This window comes from Sardina pilchardus, chromosome 16 (genome assembly GCF_963854185.1).
Source record: "Sardina pilchardus chromosome 16, fSarPil1.1, whole genome shotgun sequence".
NCBI lineage: Eukaryota > Metazoa > Chordata > Actinopteri > Clupeiformes > Clupeidae > Sardina > Sardina pilchardus.
This window is the reverse complement of record NC_085009.1, coordinates 30,625,764-30,644,887: the sequence shown is the minus strand read 5'-3', so window position 1 is coordinate 30,644,887 and position 19,124 is coordinate 30,625,764. Positions and strand designations below refer to the sequence as shown.

Here is a 19,124-nt window from a genome sequence, read left to right as displayed (position 1 = left end):
GAAGACTTTGACTTATTTTAAGGAGTCTTATCAAGATAAATTCACTTACTGCACGGACAGATAATTTTGCTTGTTTTACGACAAATTTACTTACTGCATGGACAGATAATTTTGCTTGTTTTCAGGAAGAATTGACTTAAAATAAGTCAATTAAGTCTTAAATTAAGTCAAATGATTTCAAAAGAAAGCGCTAGGTAAGTTTATTTGTACTGAAAACAATACCCAACTAGTTTATTTACCTTGATATAAGATTGAAACGCTTGGTTAGATTTTATTAGACTAGCAGTTGTTTGCAGTGTGATGAGTCTTACGGCGCTGGAGTTCCTCCCACTGAGAGCGGTGGACTTGAGGCTTGAGCAGAGCAGCTGACTAACTCCAAGAACGCTGTCCTGGCTTGCTTGGACTCGCCCTTGAGTTTTCCATCTGAAGCTGGCCGGCCGCCGCTTTTGGCCAACTTTGGACTTTCGTTTCGGGCAAAATAAATTGTTAAATTCCTGCAACCTCGCTGCCCCCCCCCCCCCCCCCTTTTTGTTGTTGCGCCCATTTACGGCGTAACAGTGTGTTAGTGTGTGTTTGTTGTGTTTGTGTGTAAGTGGGTGACTAAATAAAGGAGGGAGGGTGTGATTCAGTGATGTGTGTATGTGTGAGTGTTGGTCAGTGATTGAGTCATGCAGTGACGGACTGACTCAGTGGTGAGTTTGTGTTTGAGTGAGAAAAACAGATGAAGTATTTGGTCTTGTGATACTCACTCTAGTTTCTCCAGTTTACAGTTGGGATTCTCCAGAAGAGAAGAAAGATGCTTCACTCCTGAGTCTCCTGCTTCATTCCCACCCAGCTGCAGCTCTCTCATGTGTGAGGGGTTTGATCTCAGTGCTGATGCAAGAGCTCTGAAGCCTTCCTCTCCAATACTGCAGTGATCCAGGCTGTAGAGAAAAGTAGGAGAAATACTTCATCTTCATTTCCTTTTGGACAATCAACATTACTGTCACATTTACAATACTCTGTGTGTGTGTGTGTGTGTGTGTGTGTGTGTGTGTGTGTGTGTGTGTGTTTGTGTGTTTGTGTGTGTGTGTGTGTGTGTGTGTGTGTGTGTGTGTATGTGTGTGTGTGTGTGTGTGTGTGTGTGTGTGTGTGTGTGTGTGATAGCAACTCAGTACTTGGTCTTGTGATACTCACTGTAGTTTCTCCAGTTTACAGTTGGGATCCTCCAGAAGAGAAGAAAGATGCTTCACTCCTGAGTCTCCTGCTTCATTCCCACCCAGCTGCAGCTCTCTCATGTGTGAGGGGTTTGATCTCAGTGCTGATGCAAGAGCTCTGAAGCCTTCCTCTCCAATACTGCACTTATCCAGGCTGTAGAGAGAAGTAGGAGAAATACTTCATCTTCATTTCCTTTTGGACAATCAACATTAATGTCAAATGTACAATGCTCTTTGTGTTTGTGTGTGTGTGTGTGTGTGTGTGTGTGTGTGTGTGTGTGTGTGTGTGTGTGTGTGTGTGTGTTTTGTCATAGTGTGAGTGATTGTGTAAGTGAGTGAGAGAGTGACTGACTCAGTGGTGTGTGTGTGTGTGTGTGTGTGTGTGTGTGTGTGTGTGTGTGTGTGTGTCGTGTTATAGTCTGAGGGATTTCTACAGGTGAGTGACTGTCAAATTTACAATGCACTTTATGTGTGTGTGTGTGTGTGTGTGTGTGTGTGTGTGTGTGTGTGTGTGTGTGTGTGTGTGTGTGTGTGTGTGTGCGTGTGCGTGTTTGTGCGTTTTGTCATAGTGTGAGTGATTGTGTAAGTGAGAGAGAGAGTGACTGACTGACTCAGTGGTGTTTGTTTGTGTGTGTGTGTGTGTGTGTGTGTATGCGTGTGATAGCAACTCAGTACTTGGTCTTGTGATACTCACTGTAGTTTCTCCAGTTTACAGTTGGGATCCTCCAGAAGAGAAGAAAGATGCTTCACTCCTGAGTCTCCTGCTTCATTCCCCCACAGCTGCAGCTCTCTCATGTGTGAGGGGTTTGATCTCAGTGCTGATGCAAGAGCTCTGAAACCTTCCTCTCCAATACTGCAGTACCTCAGGCTGTAGAGAGAAGTAGGAGAAATACTTCATCTTCATTTCCTTTTGGACAATCAACATTAATGTCAAATGTACAATGCCCTTTGTGTGTGTGTGTGTGTGTGTGTGTGTGTGTGTGTGTGTGTGTGTGTGTGTGTGTGTGTTTTGTCATAGTGTGAGTGATTGTGTAAGTGCGTGAGAGAGTGACTGACTGACTGACTAAGTGGTGTGTGTGTGTGTGTGTGTTGTGTTACATTGTGAGTGATTTCTACAGGTGAGTGACTGTCAAATTTACAATGCACTTTGTGTGTGTGTGTGTGTGTGTGTGTGTGTGTGTGTGTGCGTGCGTGTGGGTTTGTTTTTTTTTGTAGTGTGAGTGATTGTGTAAGTGGGTGAGAGAGTGACTGACTGACTCAGTGGTGTGTGTGTGTGTGTGTGTGTGTGTGTGTGTGTGTGTGTGTGTGATAGCAACTCAGTATTTGGTCTTGTGATACTCACTGTAGTTTATCCAGTTTACAGTTGGGATCCTCCAGAAGAGAAGAAAGATGCTTCACTCCCGAGTCTCCTGCTTCATTCTCATCCAGCTGCAGCTCTCTCATGTGTGAGGGGTTTGATCTCAGCGCTGATGCAAGAGCTCTGAAGCCTTCCTCTCCAATACTGCAGTCTGACAGGCTGTAGAGAGAAGTAGGAGAAATACTTCATCTTCATTTCCTTTTGGTCAATCAACATTAATGTCAAATGTACAATTCTCTTTGTGTTTGTGTGTGTGTGTGTGTGTGTGTGTGTGTGTGTGTGTGTGTGTGTGTGTGTGTGTGTGTGTGTGTGTGTGTGTGTGTGTAATAGCAACTCAGTACTTGGTCTTGTGATTTATTATTTTTGTGTATTTGTGTTGTATTGTAATATGTTGCGTCAATTGTTGTGTGGTATGTCATCCTGTCTGCAATCAAATTGCCCACTTTGGGATAAAGAAATAAACTGAACTGAACTGAACTGAACTGTACTCACTGTAGTTTCTCCAGTGTACAGTTGGGATCCTCCAGAAGAGAGGAAAGATGCTTCACTCCTGAGTCTCCTGCTTTATTCCCACTCAGCTGCAGCTCTCTCATGTGTGAGGGGTTTGATCTCAGTGCTGATGCAAGAGCTCTGAAGCCTTCCTCTCCAATACTGCAGTTATTCAGGCTGTAGAGAGAAGTAGGAGAAATACTTCATCTTCATTTCCTTATGGACAATCAACATTAATGTCAAATGTACAATGCACTTTGTGTGTGTGTGTGTGTGTGTGTGTGTGTGTGTGTGTGTGTGTGTGTGTGTAACGATGCGTGCCCGAGCGGGTGGATTGGTCAAACTGAATGATGGACAGATGCAGAAGTCTTTGATCCAAAAAGGAACTTTCTTTATTGTATATAAGCTGCCGGCAGGTGATGCAAAAAGACAAACAAACACTGATACAAACGAGAAACCAAAAACTGGGACAGTGCCCCCTAGTCTACCTATAGCCTACCTCAAGAGGTCTTTATAGCAGGACCTCTCACACCTGAGGAGGAATCTATCTGTCTCCCGTCTGAGCTATGCAGACCCCATATAGAACACAGGCCTGAACCACTCAACATAAATCAATTAACTGAAATACACAGCATTTCTGTAACACATGACACAGGCAATACACACTACTAATAAACGTTCATGTTATTTATCTCCAATGCCATAATAAACATTACTACGCACAAAATATAATTACCTCTCTGAACACCCCTGCCCACATACGCGCTTCCAACTCCGGGCGCGAAATACGCACACAAAGGGTTCCCTTGCCCAGCACCCCAGTTTGTTCCCTGCCACAAGGAAGTAACTGAAGCACCGAGAACAGGCAAGCACATTCACACCCAAGCATACCTACAGTTCAAACATATCCATTTTCCCAACTAGGAAGCATTGATGTTAAACATGCGCATTTAAGAACGCTTACCTTGCCGGTAAATAGATTACGCTTTAAACCCGGTGCACTACATAGTCTCCTGTATGAATCAACTCGTTCAACAATTTCTATAACTAACTTAACAGTCTTAACATGCATCAGGTCTGCACAACAGTACACAAGCAAACATTCACATTGATAATGATTTAATAGCGCAGTCTTTGTTCGCACCGAAGTTTAGAAAAGTCATTGTTCACGTTGCGGCGGGAAAGCCGCATCTGCCAGTGACAGACGCAATGCGCTCTGTCACAGTGTGTGTTTTGTCATAGTGTGAGTGATTGTGTAAGTGAGTGAGAGAGTGACTGACTGACTGATTCAGTGGTGTGTGTGTGTGTGTGTGTGTGTGTCAGTGAGAGAGTGACTTACTGACTCAGTGGCATGTGTGTGTGTGTGTGTGTGTGTGTGTGTGTGCGTGTTTGTGTGTGTGTGTGTGTGTGTGTGTGTGTGTGTGTGTGTGTGTGTGTGTGTGTGTGTGTGTGTGTGTGTGCGTATGTGTGGTGTTATAGTGTGAGTGATTTCTGAAGGTCAGTGAGAGATTGACTGACTGACTCAGTGGTGTGTTTGTGTTTGAGTAAGGAAAAAGAGATACAAACACACTGTCAAATTTCCTTCATTTCCTTTTGCATCAACATTAACGTCAAATTTACAATACTTTGTGTGTGTCTGTCCGTCCATCCATCCGTCCATCCGTCCGTGCGTGTGTGTGTGTGTGTGTGTGTGTCATGTTATAGTGTGAGTGAGAGACTGACTCAGTTGTGTGTTTGTGTTTGAGTGAGAAACAGAGATAAAAACACAGTGTCAAATTCACTGATAGCAACTCAGTATTTGGTCTTGTGATACTCACTTTAGTTTCTCCAGTTTACAGTTGGGATCCTCCAGAGGAGAAGAAAGATGCTTCACTCCTGAGTCTCCTGCTTCATTCCAACTCAGCTGCAGCTCTCTCATGTGTGAGGGGTTTGATCTTAGTGCTGATGCAAGAGCTCTGAAGCCTTCCTCTCCAATACTGCAGTAATACAGGCTGTAGAGAGAAGTAGGAGAAATACTTCATCTTCATTTCCTTTTGGACAATCAACATTACTGTCAAATTTACAACACACAAATTTACAACACACACACATACACACACACACACACACACACACACGTGTGTGTGTGTGTGTGTGTGTTACAGGCCCCCGGCCTTGCCTCTTCCCCGGCTGTGCTTCTCGTTTCTCATCTGCAGGTGGTTGGAGGCAATTGGCTAATTAGGTGCACCGGTGCACAGGTCACCTGATGGGTCTTAGGGCGCTGGAGTTCCTCCCACTGAGAGCGGTGGACTTGAGGCTTGAGCAGAGCAGCAGACTAACTGCAAGAACGCTGTCCTGGCTTGCTTGGAGTCGCCCTTGAGTTTTCCATCTGAAGCTGGCCGGCCGCCGCTTTTGGCCAACTTTGGACTTTCGTTACGGGCAAAATAAATTGTTAAATTGCTGCAACCTCGCTGCCCCCCCCCCCCCCCCCCCCCATTTACGGCATAACAGTGTGTTAGTGTGTGTTTGTTGTGTTTGTGTGTAAATGGGTGACTAAATAAAGGAGGGAGGGTGTGAGTCAGTGATGTGTGTATGTGTGAGTGCTAGTCAGTGATTGACTGACTCAGTGGTGAGTTTGTGTTTGAGTGACAAAAAACAGATATTTGGTCTTGTGATGGTCTCAAGTATTTGGTCTTGTGATACTCACTGTAGTTTATCCAGTTTACAGTTGGGATCCTCCAGAAGAGAAGAAAGATGCTTCACTCCCGAGTCTCCTGCTTCATTCTCATCCAGCTGCAGCTCTCTCATGTGTGAGGGGTTTGATCTCAGTGCTGATGCAAGAGCTCTGAAGCCTTCCTCTCCAATACTGCAGTCTGACAGGCTGTAGAGAGAAGTAGGAGAAATACTTCATCTTCATTTCCTTTTGGAAAATCAACATTCCTGACACATTTACGGCGTAACAGTGTGTTTGTTGTGTTTGTGTGTAAGTGGGTGACTAAATAAAGGAGGGAGGGTGTGATTCAGTGATGTGTGTATGTGTGAGTTTTAGTCAGTGATTGAGTCATTGAGTGACTGACTGACTGACTCAATGGTGAGTTTGTGTTTGAGTGAGAAAAACAGATTAAGTATTTGGTCTTGTGACACTCACTCTAGTTTCTCCAGTTTACAGTTGGGATCCTCCAGAAGAGAAGAAAGATGCTTCACTCCTGAGTCTCCTGCTTTATTCCCACTCAGCTGCAGCTCTCTCATGTGTGAGGGGTTTGTTCTCAGTGCTGATTCAAGAGCTCTGAAGCCTTCCTCTCCAATACTGCAGGACCTCAGGCTGTAGAGAGAAGTAGGAGAAATACTTCATCTTCATTTCCTTTTGGACAGTCAACATTACTGTCAAATTTACAATGCACTTTGTGTGTGTGTGTGTGTGTGTGTGTGTGCGTGTGTTCTTATAGTGTGAGTGATTGTGTAAGTGAGTGAGAGAGTGACTGACTGACTCAGTGGTGTGTTCTAGGGCTGTCAAAATTGCTCAAAAATGCTAAAAAAACCCCCAGATAGATTCGATTATATTTGAATATCTAAAATGCGCATTACGTCAATAACAGGACAAATTAATACAAAGAGACATAACTACTTGTAATAGGTAGTTCATTTAAGTATTAACATAGTTGACAACGTTTTGCCTACTGAAAAACAAGTAAATCAAAGGTCAAGACCGCAGACCTCATTCTCACACACACACTCACACACACACACAAACACACACACTTTCTCACTCTCACCTGCACCCTCGCGCTCTCTGCGCACAATGGCTTAAATGAACAACAACAATAAACAAATGTTGAGTGCTGATCAAGAGTTTTGTACAAGCAATTTAAGGTCGTGACTCTCGTCCTAAATATAGCAGGCTTCATTCAGTGATTGAAACAAATATTATTAAATTAGGCTAATTGAAGTTTTACAGTGATATAAAACCCGACTTTAGTTTCATGTGCTGTTACATTGCGTCGTTAATCACATCCTCGGCTTTCAATCCCAAAAGTTATTGTTTTGATTCTATTGGTGACTGTTACACTAGGGATACAGTACCTCATTGCTTGACAGAACTCCTGAAGCCTGCCCCATCCACGACACTGATTGCTCTCCTTACAAATGAACCAAATTCATTTCTGCGTCATGGCCTGCTTAAGTGGACGCTTAAGAGCGTGGCATTGTACGCCAAAAGCATGAAATGCGTCAAATAACACGCCAAAAGACTTAAGAAACCGGCGTGTCATTCTACACCTTTTGGTGAGATCAGGCTGCCCCTTCTTTTGTTGCAGACAGAGCTTGTGACAGCGGGAGTGCAAAATAAGTACGGGATAATGGACGACACGCCGTGCGGTTATTCAAAGTTAATGCACGTTCTAGACGGTGATACGGCCCGACGCGAAGCGGAGGGACGTTCCGTCTAGAAAAGTGCATTAACTTTGAATAACCGCACGGCGTGAAGTCCATTATCCCGCTTATTCCACTGTTGCCACTTACGTTGTGTTCGTTTCTGGTGCTAATTTAATTGTTTTAATCGCTAGAACGGTATTGTTTGTAGAACTACTTTTCCCAGACACATTTCAACTAATTTCTCAAACTGCGGTTACTAGTTCTAAATGGATGGTTGCTATGGCCAAAAGCCAGTCGTTAGTTCTAATCTCCCGTTGTCAAGCTGGCATATCCCAGGATTCTGATGAACGTTAACTTTGAAAGATTGCTATTTTTCTTAGCCTCCTGCCACCTAAACTAGCTAAATGACACCTCTGTCATATGCTAAACGTTACTATGATCTGAACGTCTGTATTTTACAGCTTCTATGTAACGTGACAGTGCATTTAAACTTCACAACGAGTTTGGCGAATTAATATTCAAGTGTGATACGGTCAAAAACAATGGAACTACTTTATAGCCGTGCGTATATCTAAAGTTAATGCACACCCTTATAGAACGCAGGACAATGGGGAACTCAACCGAGCAGTGGAATAAGGGTCATTATACCACTGCTTGGTCAAATGCCCTATTGTGATGCGCTATTTGGAACGTGCATTATTTTTCGATATATATCGCACGGCTATGAAGTAGTTTCCTTCTTTTGGACTTATTACACTTGATTGAATATTAATTCGCCAATGTGAATGTAACGGTAAAAACAGCAACATTGTATCTAAGACAGCGGCAATATAAACGAAAGTGATAGTAGCAGTGGTATAAGCGGGATAATCAACTCCGCGCCATGAGTTTCTAGGAAAATAATGCCCTTATCGAACTGTAAAGTCCCCTCCGCCTGCAGCGTCGGGTCCTTATTACCTTATTACCACTTCGAACGTGCATTATTTCCTAGAAACGCACGGCACGTCATTGATTATCCCTTACATACGTGGCTGTTTAGCTGTAGTTCCACACATTATGCTATGCTCATTTGGGTGCACGTTTTCGAGATGTGATCTCATTACTAGTGGTCGAATGGTATGCTAACTGTACCTTACACACTAGGCCTACTTTATTTCGCGGCTCCAAAAATCCAAGGCTACTTCCAATGTAGGCCTATAAAAATGGTATGCTAACTGTATCTTACATGCATACTACTTGATTTTGCGGCATCAAAAATCCAAAGTAGCCTAGGCTACTTAAAAGTTCTTGGCTACTTTGTACTTGTACACGGCTTTTTAGATTTTGGGTGGTTAAAATCACTTTCTCTGCTGCAGTCGATTTGGGCTCTGCACGTTCTGCTGTCTTTCAACTTTCAATAATGACTGTGCTTGACCGTGCGACTCCTTCAATAAGGACTGTGCTTGACCGTGCGACTCCTTCAATAATGCCTGTGCTTGACCGTGCGACTCCTTCAATAAGGACTGTGCTTGACCGTGCGACTCCTTCAATAAGGACTGTGCTTGACCGTGCGACTTCTGTCACCTGTCCCTGACCCCTCAGGCAGCGCATCCACTCACAAAGCAGACAGCAGCGACTCTGCTACTGCAGGTGTGTTTTTATACATTTGAATATTAATTTTCAACTTCGAATATCTGATTTTTAAAACTATTTGAATAAAAATGTTAATATAGATTATTCTTTGACAGCCCTAGTATGTTTGTGTTTGACAGAAAAAGAGATAAAACACACCATCAAATTCACTCTCAAACTCAGTATTTGTTCTTGTGATACTCACCATAGTTTCTCCAGTTTACAGTTAGGATCCTCCAGAAGAGAAGAAAGATGCTTCACTCCTGAGTCTCCTGCTTCATTCCCACTCAGCTGCAGCTCTCTCATGTGTGAGGGGTTTGATCTCAGTGCTGATGCAAGAGCTCTGAAGCCTTCCTCTCCAATACTGCAGTTATTCAGGCTGTAGAGAGAAGTAGGAGAAATACTTCATCTTCATTTCCTTTTGGACAATCAACATTAATGTCAAATGTATAATGCTCTTTGTGTGTATGTGCATGTGTGTGTGTGTGTGTGTGTGTGTGTGTGTGTGTGTGTGTGTGTGTGTGTGTGTGTGTGTGTGTGTGTTTTGTCATAGTGTGAGTGACTGTGTAAGTGAGAGAGAGAGTGACTGACTGACTGACTCAGTGGTGTGTGTGTGTGTGTGTGTGTGTGTTTTGTCATAGTGTGAGTGACTGTAAGTGAGAGAGAGAGTGAGTGACTGACTGACTCAGTGGTGTGTGTGTGTGTGTGTGTGTGTGTGTGTGTGTGTGTGTGTGTGTGTGTGTGTCGTGTTATAGTGTGAGTGATTTCTACAGGTGAGTGACTGTCAAATTTACAATGCACTTTGTGTGTGTGTGTGTGTGTTTTGTCATAGTGTGAGTGACTGTGTAAGTGAGAGAGAGAGTGAGTGACTGACTGACTCAGTGGTGTGTGTGTGTGTGTGTGTGTGTGTGTGTGTGTGTGTGTGTGTGTGTGTGTGTGTGTGTGTGTGTGTGTGTAATAGCAACTCAGTACTTGGTCTTGTGATACTCACTCTAGTTTCTCCAGTTTACAGTTGGGATCCTCCAGAAGAGAAGAAAGATGCTTCACTCCTGAGTCTCCTGCTGTATTCCTACTCAGCTGCAGCTCTCTCATGTGTGAGGGGTTTGATCTCAGTGCTGATGCAAGAGCTATGAAGCCTTCCTCTCCAATACTGCAGTACCTCAGGCTGTAGAGAGAAGTAGGAGAAATACTTCATCTTCATTTCCTTTAGGACAATCAACTTTAATGTCAAATTTACAATACTGTGTGTGTGTGTGTGTGTGTGTGTGTGTGTGTGTGTGTGTGTGTGTGTGTGTGTGTGTGTGTGTGTGTGTGTGTGTGTGTGTTTGTCGTGTTATAGTGAGAGTGGTTGTCTAAGTGAGTGAGAGAATGACTGACTGACACTGTCAAATTCACTGATAGCAACTCAGTATTTGGTCTTGTGATACTCACTCTAGTTTCTCCAGTTTACAGTTGGGATCCTCCAGAAGAGAGGAAAGATGCTTCACTCCTGAGTCTCCTGCTGTATTCCCACCCAGCTGGAGCTCTCTCATGTGTGAGGGGTTTGATCTCAGTGCTGATGCAAGAGCTCTGAAGCCTTCCTCTCCAATACTGCACTTATACAGGCTGTAGAGAGAAGTAGGAGAAAACCTTATCAGTCTATTGAGGCTTCATGCCCACTCTCTTATGCCCCGGTGTTCTTCCCATTGCCCGTACCCACCAAACTGCTGTTTGCAACATCACTACTTATTACTACTATTGCTACAATGATTAGACCATTTTTCCCAAACTGATACGAGTACGAGTATTTACATTTGTGTACTTGCCGATACCAAGTACAGATATTTCTACCACAAAATAACTAGCATAAAATTGCAATGACTTTTCTTCTCTGCTCTGATTGTTACAATAAACCTAAAATATGACGGTAACACTCCATAATAAGGCTCCTTAATAAATAGCAAACTAGTCATTAACTAACCCTTTGTTAATATTTGTTAATTGTTACTAAAATATCTATTTGCCACAAGTTAATGTTTTTTCATCATTAATTAATTCATTCATCATCTATTTTTGTCTGAACATGAGCATCACCTTTAGTGTAGTTTTCGCATAACTTTCAGCTTTGCCTGTTTTGTTGTAACTTATCGAGGACCTTTGTGAACCTTGTGATCATTCATTTCCAGTGTGAGAGACCCATACTAGTTATATTACTGTAAGGATCCCAATTCTCAGGCTGATGACATTTCTTTCAATCATAATGTGGACTCTTGATTAGCTATGAAAAATACAGCAACTTTGAGTAACTTTTTACCTTTTCACATGAGAAACTAGCTTGGAAGCAAGAAATGTAAATACAATGTATTTGTCTTCACTGATACCCACTGAGGAACACAATGGTCTCTGTCCCACAGACAATGTAAATGCAGTGTACGTTGTGATGTTGTATTTGATTAGCACAGAAGGAAACAATGGTACTCAGTCTCACCCATAGCATCCCCCATGTGATCCCTAAAGGAATAACCCTTAACCTGTCGACCTCCAAACATGTGACTACTCTCAAATGTCCTTAACCTGTCACAAACTGGGTAACCTATAAAAGGGAAATCAACACATTATTCTGGGAGTTATTCTGCACCCAGATGCTCCCACACAGTAGGTGTGTAGTCCTCAATCCTCTGAGCTGGTAATGTATTTTCATTCTCTGACTGTTTTGTACGATAGCCTAAGTAATTCGGTAACACTTTATAATAACCATCCGTTATAAATGGTTAATTGATGCTTTATTTTGCAACTATAATTAAACATTTAATAACTTAATAATCATAAATTAATCATTTGTAGATAGCAATCAATGATTACTAAACACATAACTTACACATACTTTATTATCAGCTTATGAAAAAAGAAACAATTTATTTATATACAACATACAGAAAAATATCTGTTTAGTGATAACTTGATTTCAATATATTTTATATCAATAAACTACATTATTATTGCAAATGTTGTATTATTTATAATGCCATATTGAGTTATTATTAAGGATTATAATGTTGATTGTAGGCCTTTACATAGCCATATCCTCAACGCCTATGCCTATTGCATAGATTGATTAACTATTGAACTATAAATTATGTTCTATTGATTAACAGTTAGTTAGATAAAGAATTACAATATTTGTTTTTCAGATGGCTATGATAAAGTTGGGCCTTAGTCTTTTATTTGTTAGTAAATCATTTGTAAACTATCTAAAAATGTCAATATCATTAGCCTAATGGATTGGAATGACGGCATCAAACCTTTTTTGGATGGCTATTATAAAGTTGCATCTTAGTCGTTTACATGTTAATAAACAATTTGTAAATTATCTAAAAATGACAATCACTGGAGAGAAAACCATCTATGAACATGTTTATTTGAAGTCACCAAAACAGTTTTGAAAGTTGACAAAACAAAATGATCATGACAATTTGATAATGGAAAACATTAGCCTACATCAAAATGAACAATTTATTTTTACATTTCTTGGCAATGTCGTAGAGTAGGCGACCCAGAGTGGACCATTGCGATCATTCCACTCAATTAAGGTGATCTTTAGCAAGTCAGCTGTCCGATTCCCCCTGCGTCTTGAGATGTTCTCCTTGTAACTCCGCCAGGCCCTCTCGATGTGCTGTGTGGCAACTTGTAGCCTATCTGCATTGACGAATGCTTAACTGTGTGTCAGGTTCACATACTCCAACCCAAATGCAGGCAGTAGCTGACGATAGGCTCACCGCCATTCATCACTTAAAACTAAGGTCCCTGTTATAATATTGTGGACGATGAGAGGTACCAGCTTGTCTTGTCCTTTTTGCCACTAGAACAGACGACATCTTTTGTGCTTCACACCGAGCATCCCAAACACGCATCTGTTTCCTTTTCAAGCCAGTTGCATTTAATCTTTCTAAATCAGTCTTCTCCTCTGCAGCTATTTCATAAACTTCTTTAAATTCTTTTTACTTTCAATTAGTTGCACCTCCCTTGCTAAACCAGGCATTTTGCTTCCATAAGGAAATATCATTTCTCTGTCCAGTTTGTGCCATAAAATACGCGCCAGAAAAGAAGTGCATTGGTAGCTGTGAAGCTAGCAGCAATGGGGTGGAGGGAAACGTCAATATACAAAATACAAGCATTGACCGATTATACTGTCTTGCCATAATTTTATCAGCCTCCATTTACCATGGTTGGTTTCCAGTAATATGCTATGAATTATAAAATGTACAAATTATAAATCAACCTAGCAAGTTGCAAGCCCAAAGAGAGGGATCTCAAACTCTTATTTTGAAGTCAATGAATTCAGGAAACTACGTCTGAGGGTGACTAACCTTTCCTTTTTCGTCAGGTTATGTTGTAGTTAACAAGTTGCTAGTGACATGATCTCGAAGTATGTGGACTTATAAGAAGGAATTAAGCATATAATTACATTTCATTGTCATTTATCTTAGACACGAAATATTAAAAAGAAAAAGTAGACATTTTACAAGGTCGGGGAAGATCAGGAAACTAGATGGTGAAACTAAATCGCCTGTAACCCTATCGACGACGATGGCGGTTGCAGAGGAGAAGACTTGTTAGCCTGAATGAATGGCTAGCCAGAAAACATAGCAACGGGTCGCTTACTCCACGACATTGCCAAGAAAAAACAGAAGTTGTCCATTTTGTCCATCATTGTTTTGTCAACTTTCATAAATGTTTTGGTGAAACTTCAAATAAACATTGTGTTCATAGATGGTTTGCATTCCAGTTATTGATTGCCATTTTTAGATAGGCCTAATTTACAAATTGTTTATTAACATGTAAAAGACTAAGATGCAACTTTATAATAGCCATCCAAATTCTTCTCCAAAAAAGGTTTGATGGAAGTCATTTCCCATCAATGAATGATATTTACATTTTTAGATAGTTTACAAATGATTTACTAACAAATAAAAGACTAAGACCCAACTTTATCATAGCCATCTGAAAAACAAATATTGTAATTGTTTTTCTAACTAGCTGTTAATCCATACAACATCATTTATAGTTCAATAGTTAATCCACCTATGTAATAGGCATAGGCGTTGAGGATATGGCTATGGAAAGGCCTACAATCAAAATTATAATCATTAACAATAACTCAATATATCATTATTAATAATATGATATTTGCAATAATAATGTAGCTTACTAATATAAAATAAACTGAAATCAAGTTATCACTAAACAGATATCTTTTAGTATGTGATATATAAATAAATTGTTTCTTTTTTCATAAGCTGATAATAAAGTATGTGTAAGTTATGTGTTTAGTAACCATTGATTGTTATCTACAAATGATTAATTTATGATTATTAAGTTATTAAATGTTTAATTATAGTTGCAAAATAAAGCATCAATTAACCATTTATAACGGATGGTTATTATAAAGTGCTACCAGTAATTCCTTTAACCTGTTGAAGTAACTTTCACACTATGCATTTAGATGTACTTCTGTAATGTGTTGGATGAATAACTTGTACCTGACAAATAAATTGTTATGCTCTGATCCGCATAGCCTTTCTATGTACTTATAGACCAGAGTGGTAGTTATAGGTAACGGTGTTGGCGCAATGAATGACTAGGATTTAACTATCGCCGCCGTAGAAGTTAAATCAACTGAAGTAGTAAGCTACAGCAGAACTGACTATTGTACCGGGAGATAGCGATGGGCAGTTTGCCAGTGAGGATCTGAACGAGACGGCCTCACCTCAGCTCAGCCTAAACCCTCTGTAGCATGAGGTGTCATAGACCGGTCACCACACTGTGTATAGTATAGCAGCCTAAAGCGGCCCGAGTCAGCACTGTAGCCTCTGTCTTATTTCAGAACTGGGACGAGTCATTGTGTTAGAATGGGAACTGCCCGAATAAAACGGCCGAGGATGACACCCACAAACATTATTCCTAGACTAAACGAGAGTCATAAGAAAACGAGTTAGGCATTCTCCTTCAACAGCTAATATTGTGGGTTTATCAACCTACTACGGTTAGTAACTTTACTTTAAACTGAAACTTTCCATATTCAGCGGAGTCAGATTTATTAGGTTTTACAGGGGTTTGTAATCAATTAATATTTTCCAACAGTGCGCGGATGCTTCACGAATATTTCCTTCGACCGCTTTCTGTTCCCTCATTGGTTCAGAAAAGTGACGTCATTACATTACTAATATTAATGATGACAAAAAAACATTAACTTTTGCCAAATAGATATTTTAGTAACAATTAACATATATTAACAAAGGGTTAGTTAATGACTAGTTTGCTATTTATTAAGGACCCTTATTATGGAGTGTTACCGAATATTTTGCACTATGAAATCTGATGGCACAACAAAGCGTGATACCACGGACTCTACTGTGGACCTAAAATTGTCGTGGCTCCTTTAAGAACTCAGAGCGAGCGGCCAGACTATGTGCCACCTAACGCGAGAGGGAAAGAGAGAAGATGCTTCCGCCAAAGCGGTTAGTGGAGGAGACTTATGTATTGTTTAAACTACTGGCCATTGAATAAAGCAGTGATTTCTCACACACTATGGGTGCCTCTCAACCTCTCACCTCGATGCTCGATCCTCAAGGCTCGTTCCCACTGATCTATAACTAACACTGGATAGACTATCCCATTGTTGCCGCCCCATCATTTTTTATGTAGATAATTGAGGACGAGGACTGAAGAAGGAAGGGAGGATGTATAAAAGATGAATGAGAGGCACCCTATGTCTTGCATCTGCCTGTTGCTCATGACATAGGCTACAGTAGAAGTGAATTGGGCACTGACTTCGGTCTTGGAGAATATGATCTGACAAATGTCGACGATGACGATCTGGACTCGCACAAAGACAGGGAAGGGTAACATTTTTCAATCTAAAAAAGACAAAATGTGTGCCAACAGAACACTATGCAAATTGGATGTATCTATTGAAAAAGAAACTCTAACTAGGCTACACTCAACTAAGTGCATGCCACATGCATGAAATAAGCATTGTGAGTAGGCTTCATGAAAGCCTAGTGACTGATTGTTAAAGGAATATTTCTGTATTTTACACTTTAAGCCCATTTTATGTATTGCCTAGCATGAAAACGAGTGTTTGACACTGAAATCTTGACGATTGAGCCTGTTTGTGGAATTTGGCAGCTTAAGAAAGGAGCTCTGTATGGCTTTAACATTGCTCACTTTGTGCATGGACTTTTCTGTCCTTAAAACACCCCTAAATGTTCTTTTTTAAAAATGTGCAGCTCACCGAGTGGTTTCTGGTCTTCAGCGATCTTCTAAAGCAAGTTTAGCAGCGAAATACAGCTTCTGTCATCTTTTATCATGATTTTCGAAACCCCGGAAGTACTTTTTCAGATACCTCACAACCGTGTGTGCTTAATATAACACAACAGAATTTGAATTTCACTGCGAAACTTGCTATAGAAGATCGTTGAAGACCAGTAACCACTCGGCGAGCTGCACATTTCCATGCACAAAGCGAGCAACGTTAAAGCCATACAGAGCTTCATTCTAAAGCTACCAAATTCCACAAACAGGCTCAATCGTTGAGATTTCGGTGTCAAACACTCGTTTTCATGCTAGGCAATAAAGAAAACAGGCTTAAAGTGTAAAATACCGAAATATTCCTTTAAGAGCGGCAGCTAAGATTAGGGGAAACTGTAATGAAGTGGTATCGGTGGGTGGTATCAGGGAAGTTTTACGAGTACAAGTACGAGTACGAGTATATAGACCCAATATCAACCCGATCCCTATGCCAGTATTGGTATCGGGCCATCCCTAACTAGAATGTCTTACCTGAGTGTCTCCAGTACACAGTTTGGGTTACCCAGTCCACTACACAGTTCTTGGACCCCAATATCTCCAATACTGTTTTCACTGAGGTCCAGATTTTTCAGTTTTGAAGACGATTTGGTGAGGACAGATGCCAGACCTGCACAGCTCCTCTCAGTGAGCCCACAACTGTTGAGCCTGAAGGGGAAAACATTCCACCAGTTAACAGAGACTCTAGAAAGGACTGTGACACCATAAGACCATTAGTGTTGTTGTGCTTCTGAATCATACTTAAAGGAACTGTATGTAAGACATGCATTTCAATCAATCATAAAATGGCCCTGATATGTCACTAGACATTAAAGAATCATGCTCATATCACTGACAACAGCAGTACAGCCAGTATATTTAAAAAAGAGAAGTTGCAGCCCTCAACTGATGTTTACATGTTGTGTTTTGGCCTGATGCTCCACCCTCCACCTATCTAATAATCACGAAGTCAGTAGTGTTTCGGCATCCTGGTTGCCAGCTCTGCTCTACTTACAGCTGCAGCCCCAAACCTAAAAGAGCTCGTTATGAATCTGAAATACGTCGTGACAAAGTCCGAAATAAAACATGAATTTGTATAGGAGATGCCTTTGAAAGATGGAGACGGCTGAAAACAGAGAAGAATTTGAAGACAGACGCCACCGTTGCTAATTTTCTCCTGGAGAGCTAAGATTCATCTATATTTGGGTAACTTACTTGTACTTGTAATGTAAATGGACATTTCAAATATTCATGACAGTCAAACAAAGTCATGCATGTTCGTGCAAAATAAAGGTACGATAACGCATATGGAGGAGGTGGGTCATCGAATTGAAAAGGTAATGAATTGTTTGGGAAATGAAAATGGCAAGTCGTCATTGCTAACATTGGCAATGCATTATCAGAGACGTTTCTCCGTCATTATGCTGAGACTCTGAGGAAAACAACATTTACGCTTGCCATTGGAAGGTCCTTGTAGCAGCCTATGTTCCTGCTGGATCCTGCAGCCTAGCTGTCAACTTCGACTCGGGCGGAACACCGCTCTACAGTATTTTGTAAGTGATTGCAGTACCAGTTTTGGCCAAAATCCTACATACAATTCTTTAATATTGACATATATATTACTTATTATCAATGTAAATGTTAACCCCCCCCCCCCCCCCACACACACACACACACCCTCACACACATTTTCTGTCCATAGCTTTTGTTATCCTACTTACAGAGCTTTTTGGGATTCCTCCACTACTGGCTGCAGCCTTAGAAGACATTCATCAGACCTGCTGTACTTCTTCAAGTCAAACACATCCAGCTGTTCTTCTGACGTCAGAAGCACAAACACAAGAGCTGACCACTGGGTGGATGAGAGTTTGGCTGCAGAAAGTGTCCCTGCACTAAGGAAGCTCTGGACCTCCTCCACTAAGGAGTGATCATTGACTTCATTCAGACAGTGGAAGAGGTTGAGAACTCTTTCTGATGATGGTATCTCCCTGATCTTTGTCTTAATGTACCTGCCTATTTCCTCTTTACTTTCATGTTGTACTTCCTTTATTAGGCCTCTCAAGAGTCTCTGGTTGGATTCCAGAGAGAGGCCAAGAAGGAAACGAAGGAACAGATCAAAGCGTCCATCTTCATGTTCCAATGCTTTGTCCACAGCACTCTTCTGTAACATGGTCATGGGTTTGTCCATTGTTTGCCACAGACGCTGAAACACTGATCTAGGGGGTTGCTGTGGGGACATGAGATCTTTCCCCTCAGTTATTAACATCAGGATCACATACAGAGCTGCAAGGTACTCCTGGATGCTCAGATGCACAAAGCAGTACATTTTTTCCTGATGAAGGCATGACTCTTCTTGAAAGATCTGGGTGCAGATGCCACAGTGTACTGCTGCCTCTCTGACATCGATTCCACTCTCTCTCAGGTCGTCTTCATAAAATATCAGGTTGCCCTTCTTCAGCTGCTCGTAGGCCAACTTTCCAAGAGCAAGGAGACTAACCTGGTTCCACTGTGGATCTGTGTCATAAACTCCTTCAAATTTCACACTCCTCTGCTTGATTTGGAAAACAAGGAAATACGTGTACATCTCTGTCAAAGTCTTTGGAACTTGCTGACCTTGTTCAGTCTTGAGAAGTAATTCAATAACAGTAGCAGCAATCCAGCAAAACACTGGTATGTGGCACATAATGTGGAGGCTTCTTGACGATTCTATGTGAGTGATAACTTTGCAGGCAAGATTCTCATCACTGATCCTCTTCCTGAAGTACTCCTCCTTCTGAGCGTCGCTGAAACCTTGC

General features: G+C 41.4%; 1 protein-coding gene across 1 annotated transcript in view; it reads right to left on the bottom strand.

Moving 5' to 3' along the window:
• Window positions 1-19,124, bottom strand: part of LOC134059977 (protein NLRC5-like) — a 118,272-nt gene that overhangs the window by 46,717 nt on the left and 52,431 nt on the right. Inside the window, exon 19 of the mRNA XM_062516543.1 lies at window positions 1,177-1,350. Within this exon, the coding sequence (XP_062372527.1) occupies window positions 1,177-1,350 (174 nt within the window). The remainder of the gene's footprint in view (window positions 1-1,176; window positions 1,351-19,124) is intronic.